A 24,480-nucleotide genomic window follows, 5' to 3' on the forward strand; every position below is an offset into this window, starting at 1 on the left:
GGAGGCCAGCTGAAGCCTGTAGAATAAACACCCACAGGAATTAAGGACCATCTCAAAGCCCACAACCTCCTGTTCAAAGTGCAAGGCACAAAGTGCATTTCTATGACCTTGTGTGATGGGGTGCACTCACCCCGCACTGGATGGGGAAGGGTTAACTCCTCATTGTGGGCTAAAGAAACCATACCCCCACATCCCTACTGGGGATGCTCCAAGTGCAGCACTAGTATAAAAGGGAGCAGCTCAGTCTGGGCTGATTGCTGAAGAGGAAGGACAAACCTCTCAGGCTCCAGTCTGGGAGCAGCTGGAGCACCTGACCGTGGAAGCCAGAGGTGCCAAGACCCAGACAGATGCCTGGATACCAACAAAAGCCCAAGAGGGATCGGAGACACTGGGAACTGCATGCGCCGAGAAGCCCAAAAACCCAGACGACGCCCTGACTACTGCTCCGAGAGACATTGAAGGAAGTGGCCCGGGGGGGACTAGCTGTAGTCCTGTGGGAAGTCAGCATGTTTCAGTTGGAGCCCCACTGACTCAGTGGCGGAACACTGTGCCACTGTTAGGGCCCTGGGCCGGGACCTGGCAGAGCAGGGTGAGCCTGAGTCCTCCTACCCTGGTACTCCCCCCAGATGGTTGCCCATTGGCTCTGGCTGCTAGGCCTCACTGCCCCATGGGTAAGAGCAACCCCATTGGCTCTGGCCACAAGGCCTTGCCGTCCTATGGCTAAGGACAACCCTACTGACTCTGGCCATAAGGCCTTATTGCCCCGCAAGTGAGGGCACCTCTCTGACTCTGGCCATTGGGTGGCACAGCCCTGAGAGGCATGGCAGCCCTATTGACTCTGCCATTGAGAGAGAGGGCATCCGTATCAACCCTTACCATCAGGTCTTCTAGCCCTGAAGACAAGGGCAGCCAAATTCACTCTGACCACTAGGCCATACTGTCCAGGAGGCAAAGACAATTATGTCAACACTAGCCATTATCCCCATGAGGCCTTATACCCATGAGGTAGAGGGCAGGATCTGGAGAAGGCCTTACCATGATGAGCCCCTGTTTGTTCTGCAGCAGGGTGAGTGTGATCCCATACACCTGAATGGACACGAGCTTGGCCACGGACACGTTCCTGGTGCCCCAATCTTCTTTCTCTATGCTGATAGTGAATGGTATAAGGTCACTGGCATCGGTGCAGGTCTTGGCCAGGATGTAGGTGCAGGTGCCTTGGAAGTCAAAGGAGACCCCGTCGAAAGAGAGGTAGTGGGGATGGCCAGAGGCAGAACAGGTTGCAGATCCAAATGGGTGACATTTCTGGACACCGTCCACCAACCTGCATTGCTCACCAGCACCGCAGGAGAATGCCTTACACACGACCTCCCCACCAGCCTGACACATGCACTGCTCCTCGCATGAACCGCTCGGGTGGAAGGTCTCCCCAGCCTGGTAGTAAAGTCCTCTGTGGAGGCATCCGCACTGGGAAATGGGGACGCAGAGGTCACCACTGAGAACAAAGCCTTCATCACACATGCAGCCTTCCTTACACTGGGTCATGCATTGCACCGGGGCATAGAGGTTGCTGCATGTCAGATCGCAGCTGCTGCTGCATAATTCATAGTGACTGTTCAGGGGACAGGACAGATCTGTAATTAGAACAAAGAGTTAGCTCGCATAGCAATGTGCACAATGAACCATCACCAGAAGATGCAATTTCGTTCCAGCTCCTAATATTCTATTTCCTTGGTTTAGTTAAATAATTGAAGGCACCATCTGCAGTCCAGCCCCAGGTCTGAAGGACTGGCTGCCTCAGAGAGACCAGATGATGGGATACAGACAATCTCTCTACAAGGCTTAAGTTCCAATTTGGGTCTTGGATTCATGGTTTCACTGCCAGCTTTTTGTTTTGAATCCAGGTCAGTAGTTGTTAAAATTCATTCCCAACTGATGGCTTGTGTGAGATGAGTTGGTGGGTTCCCAGCCCAGTTCCTAATGGAAAAATGTCACAATTTGAAGCCACCCAGTCCAGGCTCTGATTATGTCCCAGTCTCAGCAGGAAAGCCCGGGACTAGACAGGCCACGAAGTACATTACATCGCTAGACAGTATTTCTGTGACCCAAGGTACACCACACTGATGGTGTATGTAGTGGGGACAGCTCCAAGGGCCACTACCTGTGTTGTACCCATCCTTTGGAGAGAGGACATCTTTAAAAAATGTTCTGCAGAACAGGATAAGCTAGTGTTTAGATCAACGTTTACCAACCAACAAGAATTAACAATCCCCATGGGTCAATCAGAAGTAAACACGGAAGACTCACAGCAGAATTTCTTAGTCCTCCAGGGATACACTATAGCTCCAGCTTCCTGACATGCCTCGGCATAGCCAGCAACAGCATGGCAGACATTACTCTCCCGCCCACTGAGGAAGCAATAGCCGTACACGCAGTCTAGGAAGTATCCATTGGGGTCCACTTTGCTGTGACATTCTCTGAAAGGGCCATTCTTGTATAGGATGATCCCACACTGCCCCCTGCTACCTCGTTGTTCTTTTTCAATAGCTTCTAGTGTTGCGCAAGGTGGTATCATTACTGAAGAGCATCCTGGGAGGTCTCCCACCTTCCAGCTCTGGCCAAAGCTGATGGGGTTTGGTGCCAGCATGCCATCCCTCATAAGCATGTCATCCTTCCTGTCCATGTTAAAATTGCCACACAGACCACACACGGCTCCCACATAGGCAACTGGCAGAGTCACCGTGCTGCGTCCTGACCACCTGGCATAGGTAACGGTGAGACCAAAGTCTGTCTGGATCACTGTGGCCCAGCCCTTTCTATACACAGTGATTTTCTTATCGAGGTTGAAGGGAAGATTAATCAGGAAACTGTTCACCTATAAAAGCAAGACACATGGGATATGAAACATCACTCGCCTGTGGTGGAACCTCTCGCCCCAGCACAGAGCTCCAGCCCATGGTTATAATAATAATCTACCTCTTGAAATCTTTGTGTGATCTGGCCTGCTCTCTCCTCTATGGCGTGCCTGAATCCCTGCTCTCCAGACTCGGAAGGATCCTCCAACCAGACTTTCATTTCTTCTGGCATTGGCTATTGCAGTTCCCTCCTCTGTGTGCTACCTGAGCCCCAGCTCCCAAGGTTCCCACATAAGTTGGATGCTATTGACACTTTCTCACACAGACAAAGCGTAACCACATCACCCCAACCCTTAAGCTTCTCCACTGGCTGTCCATTCACATCAGAATCCAGTTAATATTTGACGTGTTTTTTAAGATTCTTCTATGCTTTTTCTGCAACCGACTTCTAATCACAAGGCAACTTTCCAGAAATGTTTTAGAAACTAGATGTGATTTCTGAAACTCACCATGATTTTGCCAGGGAATTGATTACTGATCCTGATGTCAGTCTCATAAACCTTGATCTGTACAGGAGCAGTGCTATTCTCCTGGAAATAGACTTCAAAGTCCACCAGTCCCTCTGCCTTCTTGCACAGGGCAGTTAGTTGGTAGTGGCAGGTGCCTTGGAAGTTGTATCTCTGTCCATCAAAGGTGGCATAGTGCAGATTCCTTGTCACAGAGCAGGTGGCGTAGCTGGAGGGGTAACAGCCCCTTATGCCATTCACTAGCCCACACCTCTCTGAACGTTTGCATTTAGCAGCCACGCATTTGACTTGTCTAGTAGCTGCGTTGCACATGCACCATGTCCCACATGCCTCGTCGACCCAGAAGCTCTCGTTGGGGGCAAAGGGACGCCCCTCGAATAGGCACCCACAGCTGCCCTTGGGGACGCATTTGCCCTGGCTCAGCACAAAACCATCCTTGCACTGGCAGCTTTCCACGCAGGGGTCTTGGCAGCTGCTGGGGGCTGACTGGTCCACACATGTGGCTGGGCAGGCTGTTCCACAGAGCTGGTACTGGCTGTTCTCCAGGGGACACTCCATGGCTGGGGAGTGAAGGACCCACAGATTTAGCAGCAAACCCTCTCCATGAAAAAGCAGTATTTAAAATATAGAGACAGGGACATATCTAATGGGGCACAGAGAGCTCTCCAATCCCACTCACCTCAAGATAGGGGGACCAGACGTCCCGATAAAATCAGGACTGTCCTGATATTGAGCAGTTTGTCCCGCATCTCAACCGAAGTACGGTCGGGACGCCATTTGTCCCGATATTTTGTTTTTATGGGCCTTTATCCCTTTATGGGCCTGATCCTTTAAGGTGCCAGGCACCTCCTGCAATGTGATGAGCATCATTGACTCTTCTTCAGTGGCACTTCGGCGGTGGGTCCATCAGTCACTGACGGTCTTCAGTGGCATTTTGGCGACGGGTATTTCTTTCTTTGGCGGCAAGATTTATTACCCGCTGCCAAAGTGCCGCCGAAGACCCGGACGTCCCAGGTGAGTGTAACAATTGAAAAGGCGCTCCCCTTGCGTTGGTCCGATATTTTGGATTTATCATCTGGTCCCCCTACCTCAAGAAGTCAATGATGCTCATCACATTGCAGGAGGTGCCTGGCACCTTAAAGGATCAGGCCCATAAAGGGATGATTGACTTAAAAATTGGCATCATCTTATCTCAGACTCCCATGTGTCATCGGCAGATGTTATATATTCACAGTGAGAGCCACCTTAGAAATACCATAGACAGACAGGCAGAGATACTGTAGTTACAGTACAACCAAGAGTCCTCATTTCCCAAACACTGCTCAAAGCACTAGGCCACACTCCCTCCTAAGGAGAAGAATAGAATGCAGGAGTGCTGACCCCCAGACCTGTTTATATAATGTTGGCATTCAAATCTGTACTCACGACATCTGGCCAGCTGCCTCCATTCCCCAATCCTGACCCCCTCCAGCTGGCAGGCATCCGCGTAGGCCTTCAGGGCCTCACACAGGGCTTTCCTGTAGCCGTCGTTGTGGCACAGATCGTACACACAGTTGTCCAAGTAGACAGTAGGATCCACCTTGCTGTGGCACTGGCTGAAGGGCCCATCTGAGACCTTGGTTATCAGGCCACACGAGGCCTCCTCCTTGTACTTTCTGGCTATGCTGGGGGCACAGGGCCTGCAGCCTCCAATGCAATCGTGCCAGCAAAACTGATCCTCATCTTCCACTTCCCAGCTTTGCTCTTGGATAATGTCACTGGGATCCTGATCCTCGGCTGGGGTCCAGAAGTCATCGGAAGGGTCCCCATTATAGTTGCCGCACAGGCCGCACAGGCTCTCAGAGAAGTCATTAGGGACGGTGACCCTCAGGTGGTTGTTCCAGTCATAGGACACTCTGAGGTTGAAGTCGGTGCGGAGGACGAGGGAGGTGCCGCTCTGATAGAGCCGAAGGGCCCCGTTGTTCAGGGAGATGGGTAAGTGGGCCCTGGTGTTATTCACCTTCATGGTGAGAAAGAAAGGGCAAAGGTCACAATCGATGACACTAGTCTGTCATTTACATTGCATTCTGACCTCTGCTCAGATTAGCAATGGGCCCCATGCAAAATTTTCACTGAATCTGTCCGAAATCGGAGCCAGAAATAGTTTACAGCATCATGTTAGATAGAACTGGCTGGAGAAAAGTAATTCTTTATAGTGGAGGATTTCAATATTTTGAAAATTGGTTCTGTCCCAATTAAGAATAAATCTAATCAATTGCAAAAATTTTCTCTGAAGGGAAATGGAGACCCAGCTCTGAGGCACTCCTCCTGGCAAGATGCCAAAGAGCCAGGTCAGCAAGCTGGGAGAAAACCAGGTGGGTTTTGGAATTTGCATGGTTTCCATCAGAACATCATTGAAATTGGACCATCTCTTCAAAGCCTTTTGACTGTGACAAATTGACAAATACTGAAGAAAAACTATTTCATTGGGATTTCAAAAGGACTAAGACTAGGAATTGGTGAGGCCAACCATGGGGGAGGGAGGCGGCTCTGGTTAGAGCCGCTAGGGAGCCACCCCTGTGGGGGAGGGGGTCTATGGTATTGCCAATCTCAAGAGATCAAAAATCATGAGTCAGACCCTAAAACTCATGAGATCGGCCCCAAGAAATAAAGAACTTCTTTTAAAAGGACTGCACTGTGATTTGCGGCCTGTCTTTTGATGTTAGAACTCTCCCTCCCACCTCAGTGTGACAATTCGTGTTGCCCACTCTCCTCAATTTATAGGGGAAGGGGATTTTGGTCCCTGTTGCAGGAGCTGTCACCCCCACATTTGCCTGTTCCCTGTGCAGTAATTAATCCTGTCCCCTAGTCACCCCGTTCTGTTCTCTCTGCACCCATTCCCCCCTCCATCAGTTCAGCCACCTCAGTAACCCCCCATTGCCCACCCTCCATCAGTCCAGCCCCCCAGCCCCACCCCAGCCCACAACCCCATCAGTCCAACACCCCCATTAAGCTCCCCATTCTCCACCCCAGTTAGTACAGCTCCCCTAAGTTCAGCACCTTAGCCCCCACCTCCATCAATCAATCCCCCCTCAGTTCAGCCCCAGCCCCCGCCCCCACCCCATCAGTCCCAGACTCCTGTCTGCACAGTTCAGCCCCCCACAGCCTCTCCTCTGCTCCTCCTGGGATTCTTCAGTCCCCCACACACCATCCCAGAGAGACCTGCAATGGGATGAGGGCAGCTCCTGGGGCTCCTCACCCACATTAGCCTCTTCCCGGGGTGGGTGCTGCGTGGGGGGGGGAGCATAGGAGCTGTCGCATCCCATTGCTTATGGGACAGGGGAAGGGAAGGAGCTGGGCAGCTGGGCTCTTTGCTCCCCTGAATCAGAGCGGTGAGCGGAGAGGAGCGACTTTGCTGGCTCCCAGCGGGGCTGGACTTCGCCAGGTGGCTGGAGTTTCTCGCGCCATCACCAGACGAGCCCCAGCCCCCAGCAAAACTCTGGCACTTGTGAAGAAAACACAAGACGGGCAATGCTGGGCCTGTGTCAGCTAGAGCCATTAGGGAGCCGCTCCTGAGGGGGAGGGGGCTGCGTTGGTTGGAGCTGTTAGGGAGCAGCTCCTGGGGGGGGGGCGCACGTCGGTTAGAGCAGTTCCTGTCGGGGACAGGGCTACGTTGGTTGCAGCCGTTAGGGAGCAGCTCCTGCAGGGGAAGGAGCCATGTCATTTAGAGCCACTGGGGTGCAGCTCCTGTTGGGGAGGGGGCCACGCTAGTTAAAGGCATTGGGGAGCAGCTCCTGTGGGGAGGGGGCCATGTCAGTTAGAGCCATTAGGGAGCGGATCCTGGGGGGCGGGGGGACTGTGTCAGTTAGAGCCATTGGGGAACGGCTCCTGTGGGGGAGGGAGCTGTGTCAGTTACGGCCGTTATGGAGCACCTCCTGTGGGGGAGGGGGCCATGTCAGTTGGAGCCATTAGGAGCAGCACTTGAGGGACAAGAGGTCTCAAGGAGATGCCTAGAATGTTCCGGGGCCCCTGAGGCACCTCGGATAGAGCAGGCTCTGTAAAGCAGAGCCCCTGACCTGCCTAGATGTGCCTCAGTTTCCCCATATCTTAGAATTGAGGCAACATCCTTCTGGATCCGGAAGTGGGGATTCTCCTCAGGTGCAGTCTCAGAGGGATCTCTGTTACATTAGAAATTACCAGGGAACTTGCAGAAGGATGGACTCAGCGGAGCTGGGATTTGCCCACTGGGGTACTGGCCCTGCACCTGCATGACGTGCCAAGGGAGATGTAATGCCCAAAGTCCTCAGGTCTATAATTTATCTGGCATAGTACAGCAAATCCCATGTGCTTGTGACAGAGCAGACAGCTCCCCACACCAAGTCACCCACTCCTCTCCCCTCAGCGCAGCACCTTGTGGTACTATGCTGAGGAATTGGGGTCAGTGCAACTCTGAGGGGACAGCGCCCCTGACTGACCCACACACACACACCATCCCTGCCACACAGCACCCGCTAGCGCCACACTGGGCAATTGTGCGTAGCAGCGGGGTGGAGATGTGCACCCAGCACTCACCCTTACAAAGCCGAACTCTGCCCTGGCCACTGTGATGGTAATGCCATCCACCTGTATGGTCAGCGACCCAATGTATGAGACCTGCGTATTCCCCCTTTTTCCACTCTCAGCCATGATGTCAAAGGAGTGTGGGTCACAGTCACACCCGCAGGTCTTGGCCACGGTGTAGGTGCAGGTGCCATGGATGTCATACAGTCGGCCATCGAAGGTGTGGTAATGCAAGTAACCCCCAGCCCAACACGTGGCCGCAGAAACTGGCAAACACTCTGGCTTCCCATCTATCATCTTACAAACTGTTCCTTCCTTGCAGAGGACCACACTGCAGGATGACGTCGGAATATCTAGCCGGAAAGACAATTGAAAGACAAGAAACACCAGACTAATCAGTTATACTTACAAGCAGAGAAGGGCTGAGGGACCGTAGGAAAAATCGGAATTAAATTGGGTCTCAACAGAATCCGACAGCCTGTTTATGAAATGGACGAGATGATCGATCATTCTTTCCTTTCCTTTTTTTTTAATGAATCATGGTTATTAGGATAGTGCCTAAGGCCCAACTGAGAGTGGGACTCCACTGTGCTAGGTGCTGTGCAAATCCAGAGCAGCAGATGGTCCCTGCCCCAAAGGGCTTACAATTGAAATAGACAAGACAGCTATCTGTCCATCTGTCCCCCCACATCACTTACTATATCTTTCTGTCACCCTCTCTGTAGCTATCCATCTATATCTATCTGCCAACTTCCTTTATATCTGTCTATCCATCTGTCACCTACTACACCCTCTATATTGATCTATCAACACACAAACATCTATCTAGTCCCATACATATGCCCTTTGCACCATTCATAGAATCATAGAATTGTAGGACTGGAAGGGACCTCGAGAGGTCTTCTAGTGCACTCAAGACAGGACTACGTATTAGCTAGACCATCCCTCACAGGTTTCCCCACAAAGGTAACAGAAACCTCTGACAAGTCCCCTGCTGGGAAATCACCGGCAAGGATGGGACAATAGCAGGCTTACAGCCAGCAGAACAAGTTCCTAAATCTCTGTCCCTGCAACACAGAGCAGGCAAGGAGAGTGGCTGGGATGTGATGGGCTCTGATAATGCTCAGCTGACTTATGACACATAGGGGACAACAGTCAGTGCACTCAATTTAGAGCAGCCCCCAGGCTAAACCCAGGGAGAAGATCTCGGAGTGTGATCAGCTCTCTGTCAGCTGCCCATCCTGTTCTGCTGTGCACACCTGAAGCTCAACAGCACAGAGACTCTGACCCAACAAGTCTTTCCATCTTTCAAGCTGAGATTCTGTAATATTATGGGTCAGGGTTCAAGGCTAAATAAAGGTGGTGAGAGAGTGAGAAGTGGGAAAAGACATAACAAAAACTACTTTACTTACTGCTTGCACCAATAGCTGCTGAGCCATACCCAGATTTGGATGCAATCCCAATGCTCAGAAGCCCAAAAGGAGATGTGGGGTGCTCCATGGTTTCTCTCTTAAACCCTGTGCCAAGGTTGTATTCAGCCCAAGAGAACCCTGTGCCTGGAATTGGCCTCCATGCAATGTTTCCCAAGGGTTCCTTATCAATGGTGATGCCACCAGATTCTGATGTTTCGGCTGTTATTATTGCGTAGTTCTCATACTGGTCCTGTCCATGGATGTTATAGGTCTGGCAATAGCCAGAGACATCTGGGATCATCAGGAGGAAGGGATCATACACGATTTTCCCTTTGCTTCCACCAGTGCAGAAGAAGACGACTTGGATCCCAGCACTAGCAGAGATGTACAAGGGATTAGGGAATTTGATTTCAAACGTCACAACCTGCCCAGCAACCAGGTCCTTAGTGGCTCTCACCCTCCCAGACTGATAATCAATGTGAGTGTATTGGGAAGCAGCCACATACACCAGGTCAAATTTGGGCTGGAAGGATAAAGGAGGTACGATGAATGTGGTGCCCCAGCCAGACACCGGCAGGAGCTGCTCACTCACATAGTCACATTTGGTGTGCTTTGCAACACATACGTGTCCACTATAGACGGCCACGGGATTCTGGGACACGATTCTGGTGCCGGATAAGTCATCACGGCTTTGCAGCTGGACGGCCTGGTAAGCTTCAAGTGGGATGACCAGTTTTTTCCCTGCGCTGTAGGATTTTCTTTGAAAAGTGACAGCCCCTTTGAGGTAAACTTCAACAATGGTGGGATCCTTCCAGGCTACTACAGCAAATTGTTTATCAAGACCATCTGGATTCCCCAGTGGAGTCACCACATAGTACTCTGTCCCAAGCTTCTCCACAGGGTACACTACAGTGGTATCAGCTGTATAGCGCTTATAGTTCAGAGCAAGGATGGAGATCTCATGTTCAGCCCGGACAATGACTGTGTGGTCAAATGTGTTGCTTCCAGCCAGCTCCACAAATGCTGGGATCATCACAGATACTGTCTGTTCGGGATTTGCAGTGATACTAGTCAAAAAATCTGCTTTATTTACTGAGATGGTGACAAATGTCCCAGGGATGTAGCCAGTGATGAACAACTTGAAGTCTTTACTGCCATAACTTGATAAGTGATTCTGCATGAAGACTGTAATAAATTCTGTCCCTTGGGGGCCTGAGCAAGAGGTACTGGGAAGATATGGAGGTTGAACAGTAGAGGCAGCACCAGAAATGCCTAGATTTGAGGAGACAAATACAAAAGAGCATCACAAACCAGGACACCAACATTTTACGAGACCTGCTCTTGTCGTTTGGTGCCAGCCTTCCTAGGACTGATAACAAGGAGCACAGACTCAGGGGAGTGGGGGCTCCTGGCTTCTAACCCTAGCTCTGGGAGTGAATGTCATTGGTACATTTTACAAGGCCAGCTGTAACTCCATCTCTTCCTCTCGTCTCTCATATTCACCCCCCAGACAAATATGAGACCTAGCACTGTCTACATGAGGACTTAGGTCAGCTTATCTATGAGACTCAGGAGTGAGGATTTTTCACATCCCTGACTGACATAGTTAAACTCTAGCATAGACCAGGCCTTGGAGTGTCTTACCTTTTGTCTTAGGGTCCATCCACATTTCTCCTGAGAAGTGCATTTCCCCCAACCTCAACTGATTTTCCTGGGCAGCCAAACTTCGTCCTAGACTACACACAGTGGTTGTCCCAGTATAACTATTTTGCTTAAGGGGGTGATTTTATATACATAGAGTTATATGAATATAATCCCTGTTTGGAGCCAGTTATATAAAGATGCCTAAGGTTCTGTCAACATGAGAAAGTTTCACCAGATGTACAATATAGTTATACAGGTATTATTTTACTGGTATAACCCACCAGTGTGGACACCTGTATTCCAGAATAAGTGTTTTCTTTCATTTACACCCCTTCCCAAGCGACATTAGCTAATCCAAAAAAGGATGCTCTATAAAGCCATGTCTACACTACAGATTTCAGCCTGCATAGCTGTGTTAGTCAGGAGTAGGAAGAGGTGTCATACTCTAGTGTAGATACAGTTTATGCCAACAAAACTGCATTTTTGCTGGCACAGGTTATTTCACTTGGACCAGATTTACACTACTATGATTGGTCCACACTAGAAAATTAGATTGACCCAGCTATGTCTCTCAGGGGTATGAAAAATCCACACCCCTAAGCAACATACTTAAGCCAACCTAAATCCCTGTGTAGACAGCGCTAGGTTGATAACAGTGGGAGAACCCCTCCCATTGCTGTTGATCTACACTGTGCCACTGCAGTGTTTTAAGTGTAGACATCGCTGAGTGTAGTGTGGAGATTAGAGTTTAAAGTGTAGAGTTTTGCTGGCATAAGTGTATCAGGTTGAAGTGTACAAAAATCACACCCCCTAATTGATCCAGCTATGCCAGCAAAAACCCAGTGTAGACACACTTTGTACTGGCAAGACTCCTTTTGCCTGAATAGCTTATGTTACTCAGGAAGGTGGTTTAACTAAACCAACAAAAGAACTCCTTTTGCCAGTATAAGCGGCATCACCACTAGGGGGCTTGTCAGTATGGCTATATTGGCATAATTGCACCGAAAAAGCTTTTGTTGTCCAGTAGCCCAAGGGCTAGTCTGTAACAAGCTACAGCACTGTTTTGTTGGTATAATCCAGGTCCATCCTAGGAGTTCTTCACTAGTATAGCATACTGGTACAGCTATACCAGCAAAGTGCTCCTAGTGTAGACCTTGACTAAGAGTGTCTATTCAGGGGGTTATACCAGTATAACTTTATTGGTTTATATTCAAATCTCAGGTTATACCTAAAAATCCTGTGTAGACAAGTCCTTATGCTAATAAAGCTTATTTTTTGCCCAGATACTTATACTAGTACTGCGCTTTGTGTGTCACTGTTATAGCTGTAAAAAGTTGCTTCAGACCAGTACAGCTTATTCCCTTTCCTGTATAGAAATAGCTGAATACTACAGGCCAGAAATATCCACCCAATAATTCCTGCATCATGTGGCATCATGTGTATGCCCTTAACTCTGCCCTCTTCATAGATTGGTCATTGAATGTTTTGATGATGAATGTACACTCCAGAATATCGCTTTTCATCCAAGCCCTGGCCTACACACAGATTTTGTACTGATATAACAATGTTGGTTAGGGCTGTTCTGCCAAATTAGTAATACCAACCCCTAATGTGGACACAGTTCTTTCAATGGGAAAGTGTCTTACTCCTTGTTTACACTACAAAGTTTTGCCAGCATAGCTGTCAGTTAGAAGTGTGAAAAAAAAATCACACCACTTAGCTGACCTATGCTAATAAAATGCCTGGTGTAGACTTACAACTATGCCAACAGAGGAGTGCTTCTGTTTGCATAGCTAATGTTATTCAGAAAAGTGGTAAAGTAGATCTCTTTCTGCTGCTTTACCACTAGGGTCTCTTCCAACATAGCTATACTAGTCAAGGCCAGGAGCGGCGCCAGGGTTTTTGGCACCCTAGGCAGGGGTCCTTCCACGCTCCCGGTCGTCATCGGCAATTCTGCGGCGGGGGGTTCCTTCCGCGCTCCTGGTCTTTGGGGTACTTCGGCGGCGGGTCCCAGAGCAAATGAAGGACCCGCCGCAGAATTGCTGCCGAAGACCAGGAGCGCGGAAAGACCTCCCACTGCCGAATTGCCGCCCCCCCAAATCCTGGTGCCCTAGGTGACCGCCTAGGTTGCCTAAATGGAAGCACCGGCCCGCGTCAAGGTGCTGTAATGTAGATAAGCTTATGAAGTTATTCCCTTTCCCTGAAAAGAAACTGGAATAATCACCTTTAGAACCTTCCACACTAGGAAGGTTGTGTTTCTTTAGCTATACCAGTATAAAATGGTACAACCAGTTTGGGCAATCTAGCTGAATGGTTGGGGCTACTGTCTGGGTGGTTCAGTCCATTTCCTTTTAATGATTCTCATTTGTGATCTTTATTGATGTATCTCCATGGCAGAGAAGGGGGGCCAGTTCCCTCCTGCTTCACAGGGGATTTATTTACCAGACACCCCCTGCAGCTTCAAAATACACTTGGAGCAGAGGACACAGAAATCATATTTCAGTTACGTATAAAAATATACATTTGGTATCTATTTTTTAGTGATCTAGTGCTCAGAGCATGAGGACTGAGAGGCAGGTCTCCTGGGTTCTATTCTTTGACTCTGAGAGGGAATGTTGTCCAAAGGAGGGGTTAGGAAGGAAGGGAACAGGGAAAGATGGTGGAAGGCAGGCTGGGAGGGTGAGAGACTATCACATATATTGTACTTACCACCAATAGCTGTGGAGCCATACCCAGCCTTGTCTTTAATCCCAACACTCAGGACACCAAATGGGGAGTTGGGGTTCTCTATGGTGTGGTTGCTAAACCCACTTCCCAAATTGTATGTAATCCAAGAATATGCTGTGCCTGGAATAGGCCTCCACACAGTAAACTGTAGTGGTTCCGCATCAATAGTAACATCAGCAGTCTCGGCCGTCTTGGCTACAATCATAGCATAGTTCTCAAACAGATCCTGTCCATGGATGTTATAGGTCTGGCAGTAGCCAGAGACATCTGGGATCATCAGGAAGAAGGGATCGTACACAATTTTCCCTTTGCTCCCACCAGTGCAGAAGAAGGCGACTTGGATCCCAGCACTAGCAGAGATGTACAAGGGGTTAGAGATTTTAATTTCAAATGTCACAACCTGCCCAGCAACCAGGTTCCTTCTGGATTTCTCCCTCCCAGACTGATAATCAATGCGAGTGTGTTGGGAAGCAGCCACATACACCAGGTCAAATTTGGGCTGGAAGGATAAGGGCGGTACAATGAACGAAGTGCCCCAGACAGATACTGGCAGGAGCTGCTCACTCACATAGTCACATTTGGTGTGCTTTGCAACACATACGTGTCCACTATAGACGGCAACGGGATTCTGGGACACGATCCTGGTGCCGGATAAGTCATCATGGCTTTGCAGCTGGACGGCCTGGTAAGCTTCAAGTGAGATGGTCAGTTTTGTTCCTGCTCTGTAGGTTTCTCCTTGGAAAGTTACAGCCCCTTTGAGGTAAACTTCAACAATGGTGGGATCCTTCCAGGCTACTACAGCAAATTGCTTATCAAGACCATCTCGCTTCCCCACTGGAGTCACCACATAGTACTCTGTCCCGAGCTTCCCAACAGGGTACACTACAGTGGTATCGGCAGTATAGGTCTTATAGTTCAGAGCGAGGATGGCGATCTCATGGTCAGCCTGGACAATGACCGTGTGGTCAAATATGTTGCTTCCTGCCAGCTCCACGAATTCTGGGATTTGTATCCATGTTGTCTCTCCCAGATTTGCCCTGACATTGAATCTAACACCTGCTTTGTTCACGGAAACGGTGACTAACGTCCCAGGGGTGTAGCCAGTGATGAACAACCTGAAGTCTTTACCGCCATAACTTGGTAAGTGATTCTGCATGAAGACTGTGATAAATTCTGTCCCTTGGGGGCCTGAGCAAGATGAATCTGGAATTTCTACAGGTGACACTGCGATGGAGATATTAGCAACACCTGTAGAGACAGAAAGACGGAGGAGATAGGCATAAAACACTGCCCCACTTTTGTCCACTCCTACCTTATGAGACACCCTGTTTTTATTGGTTTCAGAGTAGCAGCCGTGTTAGTCTATAGCTGCAAAAAGAACAGGAGTACTTGTGGCACCTTAGAGACTAACAAATGTATTTGAGCATAAGCTTTCGTAGGCTACAGCCCAGTTCATCAGATGCATAGAATGGAACATATAGTAAGGAGATATATATACACATACAAAGAACATGAAAAGGTGGGAATTGCCCTACCAACTCTAAGAGGCTAATTAATTAAGAGAAAAAACTTTTGTAGTGATAATCGAGATAGCCCATTTCAGACAGTTTGACAAGTTGTGATATATGCCATCATGTGTCAGCAATGCCCCTCTGCCATGTACATTGGCCTGACAAGACAGTCTCTACGCAAAAGAATAAAGGGACACAAATCTGACATCAGGAATCATAACATTCAAAAACCAGTAGGAGAACACTTCAACCCCTCTGGTCACTCAATAACAGACTTAAAGGTGGCAATTTTGCAACAGAAAAGCAACAAAAACAGACTCCAACAAGAAACTGCTGAACTTGAATTAATATGCAAATTAGATACCATCAATTTAGGTTTGAATAGAGACTGGGAATGGCTGAGCCATTACACACATTGAATCTATTTCCCCATGTTAAGTATCCTCATACCTTCTTGTCAAATTGTCTGAAATGGGCTATCTTGATTATCACTACAAAAGTTTTTTCTCTTAATTAATTAGCCCTTAGAGTTGGTAGGGCAACTCCCACCTTTTCATGTTCTCTGTATGTGTATATATATCTCCTTACTATATGTTCCATTCTATGCATCTGATGAAGTGGGCTGTAGCCCACGAAAGCTTATGCTCAAATACATTTGTTAGTCTCTAAGGTGCCACAAGTACTCCTGTTTTTATTCAGTATCAATTTTATTATGGAGACTTTATTACGGCAGCATTCCAACCCCAAACATGAAAAAATTATGAGCCATCTTCCAAAAAATCATGAGATTTGGCTTCAAATCCTTAGCTGATTTGTTTTTAAATAATTTTAGTGCTCTGTTTCTCTGCCTCCTGTTTTCTGAACCAGAGGTCACACTTTTTCCAATGTTTTATTCACAACCACTTTTTTTAAATGGAAGCTGAGATTCTCCTATAATTCATTGATTTCAGTAGCTGGGTCTTAAAAAACCTATCAAATAGTCTTCGGCATGGGCTTGTTGATAGGGGATAGAGTGGGTTGAAAATGAAACAATCCAACTCTTGGATATTTCCATGACTAAAAGTATCATATTCTCTCTGCCCTACTCAGTCCATTAACATTGTTCCTTTTCCTGAGTATTCAGATGACTGCCTCGCATTCATGAGAATGTTCACAAATTTCCAATTTCTTACAAAGTTGAGTAGAATAAGACTGGCCTAACATACGTGCTCATGACTCTCTCTAGTGTCACAGAGGCTACAGGGCCTGTTACTGTCTCACAGCTAAAAGAGTTCAAGTGGTACAGGCCTGTGCTCTTGGTACTGAAGGTAAGCAGGCCATTTATCTGGTTTTAAGCCAGACAGTTCTGTTTCTCTGGGGCTTGTCCTCTGTCCGGTACTGAGGCAAAACCAGGTATGGTTTTGTCCAGTATCACGGACTGGGGATGCCATTTTGAAGAGCACACCAGTCCATCCCTGCCAGCGTGACCTCGCATGCACCATGTATGACAGATCTTGGCAGCAGGGAAGGGCCCATGTCATTCCTGGAAGTACCAGAATGTCTGGTATTCTGGGGATGCTCAGTAGCTACCCTAGCTGAGGGTCTAAGTGTAAGGGGACTGTTGCCCCCTTACTAACATTCAGTGGGGGTGTTTTGGTTGGCTAGCTCCCAGCACTAAAAGGGGAAGGGTCGATGGCAAATCAGGACCCTGAGACTGACAGTCCCCAGGAACAATGGGGAGAGGCCAATGCTCCAGATCAGCCTGATTGACAGGGCAGGCAGGCTAATCAGAGAGTCAGGAGGCCAGGGGGGTCCCGTCCTCTGTGTGAACTGGAATTGCCTGGGTCAGACAGAGTGGGGCCGAGCTAAGTTGCTGGAAGCAGAGCTGCAGCCCCAAAGCCAGGGCACAGCCCAGAGAGAGCAGACGTGCCCTGGGAGCAGAGCTGTAGTAACCAGAGCCAGAGGGGCCAGAGAAGCAGCCCAGGGAGCTGAAGGCAGAGCAGCAGCAGCCGTGCTGAGGCCGAGTGGAGCTGGAGCTGGAGCTGGAGCTGGGGCTGGAGCAGTCCGGAGCAGGGTGTGGTGAGCAGCTGGGAAGAGTGAGGGGGATCCTGGGCAGTGGGCCCAGCGGAGGGAGACGCCTCAGCCAAGAGGCTCTGCAGCCCAAACTTGGAGGGGGATCATAACCCGGACCGGGCAGGGGCGACGCTGGGAAAAAGGGTCCTGCCACCTAGAGCCTGAGAGCGTGGGGCCACCGCCAGAGCAAGTGTCCAACCCGCAGCATCTCTGCAGCACAGCCAGGGCCTGAGAAGGAGCCTGGGACCTACAAGGAACAGACTGTGAACTGCCCTGACGTTCCAGAGACACTGGTTGTGATGTTCCCTGCCACAGAGCGGGGTGATGTGTTTTCCCTTAACCTTTACCATTTTTCCTTAGTCTTTCTTCAAATTAATTGTTAATTAAACAACTTGTATTTGCTTTAAATTGTATGAAATGATCAGTGGGTCAGGGAGGTGCCCAGTGCAGAGAGAGTACCCCAGAGTGGGGACACCCTAGCCCCTTTCCTGGGTGACCACAGCAGGGTTGGGGGTTGAGCCCCCCAGGAATCCTGGGCCCAGCCTTGTCAGGGTTTACGAGGACTCTGCCAGACAGGAGAGTGGAAGGGGAGTCCTCAAAGGCAGGGAGGCCTCTGGGTAAAGGAAGTGGGAGCGAGGACTCAGATCCTTTCACTAGCCCACTTCACCGGGGTAGTGCAGAAGCCAGGAAAGTTCCCCACAGTAGCGGGATCATTCCCCTGCTTACATAAGGTTTGATCCCCTCCGTCAACTACCTGCATATGTGGCTGCTGTTATTTGTCCAAGTCCCATTCCCCTACCCCTCTGGGCCAGTCAGCCCCCTACACACACACATGAGGCTAGATATGAAATCATGCCTGTGATAAATGAAAGGGGGGGGCAGCTCCCTTTTATGGACACCCAGCCAGCCAGTTAGCTATAAAATTCCTCTTAATAGCTGTTCTCTACTTGCTTTACCTGTGAAGGGTTAACAAGCCCACAGGTAAAAGGAAAGGAGTAGGCACCTGACCAAAAGAGCCAATGGGAGGGCTAGAACTTTTTAAAATTGGGGAAAACCTTCCCTTTTTCTGTGTGTTGTGGTTCTCCGGGGAAAAGGGGAACAGGGAGCAATTATGCTGTGAGAAGCTTTAAGCCAGATATGAAAATCATCAGATCATACCTAGAACTATTTTTTACAACCCAAATATGTAAGTAGATCAGGAATGTTTAGAAAGATGCAATTAGGGTTATTAGTTTTATTTTTTATTGGCTTGTGGACTCCACTGTGCTTTTGTTTTGCTTGTAACCTTTAAGCTGAACCTCAGGAGAGCTATCTTGATGCTTAAATTTTGTAATTGTTTCTTTTTAAATCTAGCAAAAGCCTAAATTCCAGATGTATTTTCTTTCTTTTTGGTTTTAATAAAATTTACCTTTTTTAAGAACAGGACTGGATTTTTGTGTCCCTAAGAGGTTTGTGCATATGTTATTTAATTAGCTGGTGGCAACAGCTGATTTCCTTTATTTTTTTTCTCAGCTCTTCTCGGGAAGGGGGGTGAAAGAGCTTGAGGGTACCCCCCAGGAAGGAATTCCCAAGTGTTCCTTCCTGGGTTCTCAAAAGGGTGGGGGGTTGCCCTTGGGTTGTGGCAGCATCTACCTATCCAAGGTCAGAGAGAAGCTGTGACCTTGGGAGGTTAATACCAGCCTGAAGTGGCCAGTATTAATTTTTAAAATCCTTGAGGGCCCCCACCTTCTGCACTCAAAGTGCCAGAGTAGGGAATCAGCCTTGACAATGCCCAAAAAGGTGAAAGGCCCTTTATTCTGTCTCTGATCCAGCCAATCCTCTGAACCTTGGGCCAAACTGAAAATGTTGTCCTTGAGGTAAAAGCCGCCGTATTCCATTCCCTGAGACAGCCAGTCCCTCCCCTCAATCTGGGGCCAGGTTGGAACCAGCACCCTAGAAGCGAGAGGCCCAGTCTCCCTTTCCCTTAGCCCCTGAAATGTTGACCTCAGTATCTCATCTACGATCACTTAAACAGTCAGTGACAACTCTGGGAACAGAGCCCAGATCACCTGCAAAGCTACTGGTCCAAGGTTCCTTCTTTGTCTAGTTCTGCAGCTGCTCCTACCAGCTGGAGTCTCTGACAATTGGGGCTAGGGGTGAAAGAAGGCACCATCTACTGCCCCCAGAATGGGAGGGGGGTTCTCTTCTGCACAGTTCTGGGCCCAGGGGGTGCTGTGTGGAGTGCTGGCCCCAACTGGGTCCCATTTTGCCCCCACCCCCAGCAGAGTCACTGTCCCTGTTTTCTCAATTTTGCCTCCATCAAATCGGCTAGAATCATAGAATATCAGGGTTGGAAGGGACCTCAAGAGGTCATCTAGTCCAACCCCCTGCTCAAAGCAGGACCAATTCCCAGCTAAATCATCCCAGCCAGGGCTTTGTCAAGCCGGGCCTTAAAAACCTCCAAGGAAGGAGACTCCACCACCTCCCTAGGTAACGCATTCCAGTGTTTCACCACCCTCCTAGTGAAATAGTTTTTCCTGATATCCAACCTGGACCTCCCCCACCCCATTACTCCTTGTTCTGTCATCTGCCACCACTGAGAACAGCCGAGCTCCATCCTCTTTGGAACCCCCCCTTCAGGTAGTTGAAGGCTGCTATCAAATCCCCCCTCATTCTTCTCTTCTGGAGACTAAACAATCCCAGTTCCCTCAGCCTCTCCTCATAAGTCATGTGCTCCAGCCCCCTAATCATTTTTGTTGCCCTCCGCTGGACTCTTTCCAATTTTTCCACATCCTTCTTGTAGTGTGGGGACCAAAACTGGACACAGTATTCCAGATGAGGCCTCACCAATGTCGAATAAAGGGGAACGATCACGTTCCTCGATCTGCTGGCAATGCCCCTACTTATACAGCCCAAAATGCCGTTAGCCTTCTTGGCAACAAGAGCACACTGTTGACTCATATCCAGCTTCTCGTCCACTGTGACCCCTAGGTCCTTTTCTGCAGAACTGCTACCTAGCCATTCGGTCCCTAGTCTGTAGCAGTGCAGTCTGTAGCAGGCTACAATCACTCTTCTTTCTCTCAGCAGCAAGGCTAGTCTAAATCCACCTTGAAAGGATTAGGTCAAATCCCCTCTACGTGTAACAAAAGGAAATGTACACAGTAGTTCTTTAATCAGCAGCTGACAACATCTCCAATGAGAGGAGTGCCACCTTGGAAAGAAACCAGGATCCAAGGGACAGGTTCCCCCACATACTTCTTCCTGAGACCTTCTCATTCGTGATTTTTCCTTTTCCTTGTTTCCTCCCTTGTGGGCCACTCCATCAGGCACTATCTTCAATGGATTATTTACCACTTCCCTCCGCTTCTCTGTTGCTGCTCCCCAGAGGTGTGTCTTTGGTCATCTTCATTTTCCCCCTCTGCTCTCTAGGGCCCAGGTTTTTACAGGTGAAATTTAGGCATTGCCTAGAGATCTAAGGACTTAGGAACCCCTCGACTGTCAATGGGATTTTGGCCCCTCTCAGTGCCTAAATCGCTTTGGAAAATGAGATTTAGGCCCCTAAAAAAGTTAGGTGTTGCAATGCTGAGTGCAGCAACACCTAAATACCTTTACAAATCTTGCCTGTCACCAAGGCCTCAGAGCACTGCCATGGTGTCTGAGAAAATAGGCACACCCTTGGGTGATATCCTCTGCTCCCATGGTCTTTCCTGTCCCTGCTGTGTTGATGTCTCTCATATCTACTTCTACCCCCTTGAACTCTTCACTTTCTCCCCAAACTTGTGTCTCTGTCCTACAGTCCCTTATGGACTTCACACCATTTCCTTCAACCAAACACAGCATCAACCAAACTCTTTAACAGTCTTCCCACTCTGCCTCCCCGCCCTCCGTCACTGCCAACATGTTCATGCAATTCCACACTCACTCAAGCGTTCATTAAATTTAATAACAGAGAAGGAGCCAAACCAACCCTCCCCTCAACACACACACTCCCAAAGCCTTGAGAAAGTTTATATCCAGCTTTGACTGTTCTGGTTCCAGCATAGCTCTGAAAATAAACTTGCTCCTTCTCTAGCAGCTTCTCTCTGAGGATCTCAAAGGACTTTATAAACATTCATTCATCAAGATTCTATCCCCTTCCTGTGACATTAGCATCTCCCTGTATGGAGAGGGAAACTGAGGCAGTGCCTTGGCCAAGATCACCCACTAGGTCAGTGGCACAGGCAGCTGGAATGGCTTCAAGACTGAATTTGATAAGTTGATGGAGGGGATGGTATGATGGGTCTGCCTACAATGACATGTAGCTGATCTGGGACTGCTAGTGTAACCCACACACCACCTGGGTGTGGTGTTCTGTCCCATCTAGTGGCACTGAGACCACTTAGAGAGAGAGAAAGAGAAAATGAGTCTGCTCTACAGCCTTAGCTAACAGTGAGTTGGCTTTTAGCTCATGCTGTAGAGACTCATGCACTAAAGTCTATGAGTTTACAGAGCGAGCGTGACCGACAGATACACTTAACAAACATTATCTAAATTTAGACCAATAAAGCCCGCCCCCCCCAACAAAACAAAACAACAAACAAACAAACAAACAAAAACCCGGCAAGAGTGCAGGCTGAATAATAGGAGTAAGAATACACTACCAACCACCTGGTGACGGTGATTGTGAAATGCTCAGGGAGATTAGAGAAGCTACAAAAACAGAAAAACAAATAAAAATGGGGGATTTCAACTCTCCCCATACTGACTGGGTACATGTCACCTTAGGACGGGAAGCAGAGATAAAATGTCTAGACACCATTAATGACCACTCCTTAGAGCAGCTAGTCGTGTAATCCACAAGGGGAGAGGCAATTCTCGATTTAGTCCTATGTGGTGCATAGGATCTGGTCCAAAAGGTGACTGTAGCTGAACTGCTTGACAATAGCAACAGTATCTAAATTAAATTTAACATCCTTCTGGGGGGTAAAATACCAAAGAAACCCACCACAGTAGCATTTAACATCAAAAAGAGAAACAACATAAAAATGAGGAGGTTAGTTAAAATGAAATTAAAAGGAACCATCATGGGAGTGAAATGCCTGCAAGCTGCATGCAAACTTTTTTTAAACTATATGTTTTTAGAGGCAAAAACTATATGTATACCCCTAATTTTAAAAAAAACAGTAAGAAGACCAAAAATGCCACCATGGCTATATAGCAGAGTGAAAGAGGCAGTTAGAGACAAAAAGACATCCTTTAAAAATTGGAAGTTGAATCCCACTGAGGAAAATAGAAAATAGAATAGACTCTGGCAAGTCAAGTGTAAACATATAATTAGACAGGCCAAAAAAGAATTTGAAGAACAGCTAGCACACGACAAAAACTAGCAGCAAAAAAATGTTTAAGTATATCAGAACATGAAGCCTACCAAATAATCAGTGGACAATCAAGGTGCTAAAGGAGCACTCAAGGAAGACCAGGCTATTGTAGAGAAGCTAAATGAATTATTTACATCAGTCTTCACTGCAGAGGGTTGGGGAGATTCTCACACATGACCCATTCTTTTTAGGTGACAAATCTGAGGAACTCTCCCAGATTGAGGTGTCATTAGAGAAGGTGTAATGCCAACAGATCCAGCTTAGCGGCAGGTGGGATTGAACCTGAGACCACTGAAACTAAAGACATGAGCCTCTACTGCACGAGCTAAAAGTCATCTGGCTCTTAGCTCAGGCTGCAGAGCAGACTTATTAATCTCTAAGTAGTCTCGGTGCCACTAGATGGGACATAATGCCACACACAGGAGGTGTGTGGGTTAGAGGTTTTGGAACAAATTGATAAATTAAACAGTAATAAGTTACCAGGACCAGATGGTATTCATTCAAGAGTTCTGAAGGAACTTAAATACAAAACTGCAGAACTACTAGCCATTGTATGTAACCTATAGCTTAAATCAGCCTCTGTACAAGATTACTGGCAGATAGCCAATGTGATGTCAATTTTAAAAGGGCTCCAAAGGCAGCCCTGGCAATTACAGCCTGGTAAGCCTAGCTTCAGTACTGGGAAAATTGGTTGAAACTATAGTAAAGAACAGAATTATCAGATACACAGATGAACATTATATGTTGGGGAAGAGTGACACAGCTTTTTACAAAGAAAACCATGCCTCATCATTCTATTAAAATTCTTTGAGGGGGTCAACAAACATGTGGACAAGGGTGATCCAGTGGATATAGTGTACTTGGACATTCAGAAAGCCTTTGACAAGGTCTCTCATGAAAAGCTCTTAAGCAAAGTAAGCAGTCATGGGATAAAAGGGAAGGTCCTCTCATGGATCAGTAACTGGTTAAAAGATAGGAAACAAAGGGTAGGAATAAACAGTCAGTTTTCATAGTGGAGAAAGGTGAATAGCGCGGTTCCCCGAGGATCCGTATTGTGTTGTTCAACATGTTCATAAATGATCTGGAAAAAGGAGTAAACAACGAGGTAGCAAAGTTTCAAGATGATACAAAATTACTCAAAATAGTTAAGTTCAAAGCTGACTGCAAAGAGTTACAAAAGGCATCTCACAAAACTGGGTGACTGGACAAGAAAATGCAGATGAAATTCAATGTTGAAAAATGCAAAGTAATCCACATTGGAAAACATAATCCCAATTATATATATAAAATGATGGGGACTAAATTACCTGTTACCACTTGAGAAAGAGATCTGGGAGTCATTGGAAATAATTCTCTGAAAACATCTAGTCAATGTGCAGCAGCAGTCAAAAAAACTACCAGAAGGTTAAGCGCCATTGGGAAATAGATAGATAGTAAGACAGAAAATAACATAATGCCACTATATAAAGCCATGGTATGCCCACATCTTGCATACTGTGTGCAGTTCTGGTCATCCCATTCCAAAAATGGTATATGAGAATTGATAAAAGTACAGAGAAGGGCAACAAAAATGATGAGGTGTATGGAACAAATTCCATATGAGGAGAGAGTAAAAAAATGGGATTTTTCAGCTTGGAAAAGAGACGACTAAGGGGTGATCTGATAGAGGTCTATAAAATCATGAATGGTGTGGAGAAAGTGAAGGAGGAAGTGTTATCGACTCCTTCATAAAATACACAAACCAGAAGCGACCCAATGAAATTAATAGGCAGTGGGTTTAAGACAGACATAAGGAACTACTTTTTCACACAATGCACAGTCAACCTGTGGAACTTGTTGCCAGGGGATGTTGTGAAGGCCAAAAGTATAACAGGGTTCAA

General features: G+C 47.8%; 1 protein-coding gene across 11 annotated transcripts in view; it reads right to left on the reverse strand.

The window, feature by feature from the left end:
- LOC101947369 (IgGFc-binding protein-like) overlaps positions 1–24,480 on the reverse strand; it is a 365,233-nt gene that overhangs the window by 335,710 nt on the left and 5,043 nt on the right. For 10 of the 11 annotated variants that reach the window (XR_010594098.1, XM_065574394.1, XM_065574392.1 and 7 more), the window contains exons 3-9: positions 13,684–14,949; positions 9,331–10,602; positions 7,931–8,271; positions 4,805–5,378; positions 3,362–3,939; positions 2,305–2,872; positions 1,036–1,631 (exon numbers count right to left, since the gene is read on the reverse strand). Coding sequence is in view for 10 of the 11 variants with exons in the window: in XM_065574394.1 (XP_065430466.1) it covers positions 1,036–1,631; positions 2,305–2,872; positions 3,362–3,939; positions 4,805–5,378; positions 7,931–8,271; positions 9,331–10,602; positions 13,684–14,949 (5,195 nt within the window). In the remaining variant the exon portion in view is untranslated. The remainder of the gene's footprint in view (positions 1–1,035; positions 1,632–2,304; positions 2,873–3,361; positions 3,940–4,804; positions 5,379–7,930; positions 8,272–9,330; positions 10,603–13,683; positions 14,950–24,480) is intronic. The other variant, XM_065574389.1, reaches the window with a different exon arrangement.

Source organism: Chrysemys picta, chromosome 20, assembly GCF_011386835.1.
Source record: "Chrysemys picta bellii isolate R12L10 chromosome 20, ASM1138683v2, whole genome shotgun sequence".
Classification (NCBI taxonomy): Eukaryota; Metazoa; Chordata; order Testudines; family Emydidae; genus Chrysemys; species Chrysemys picta.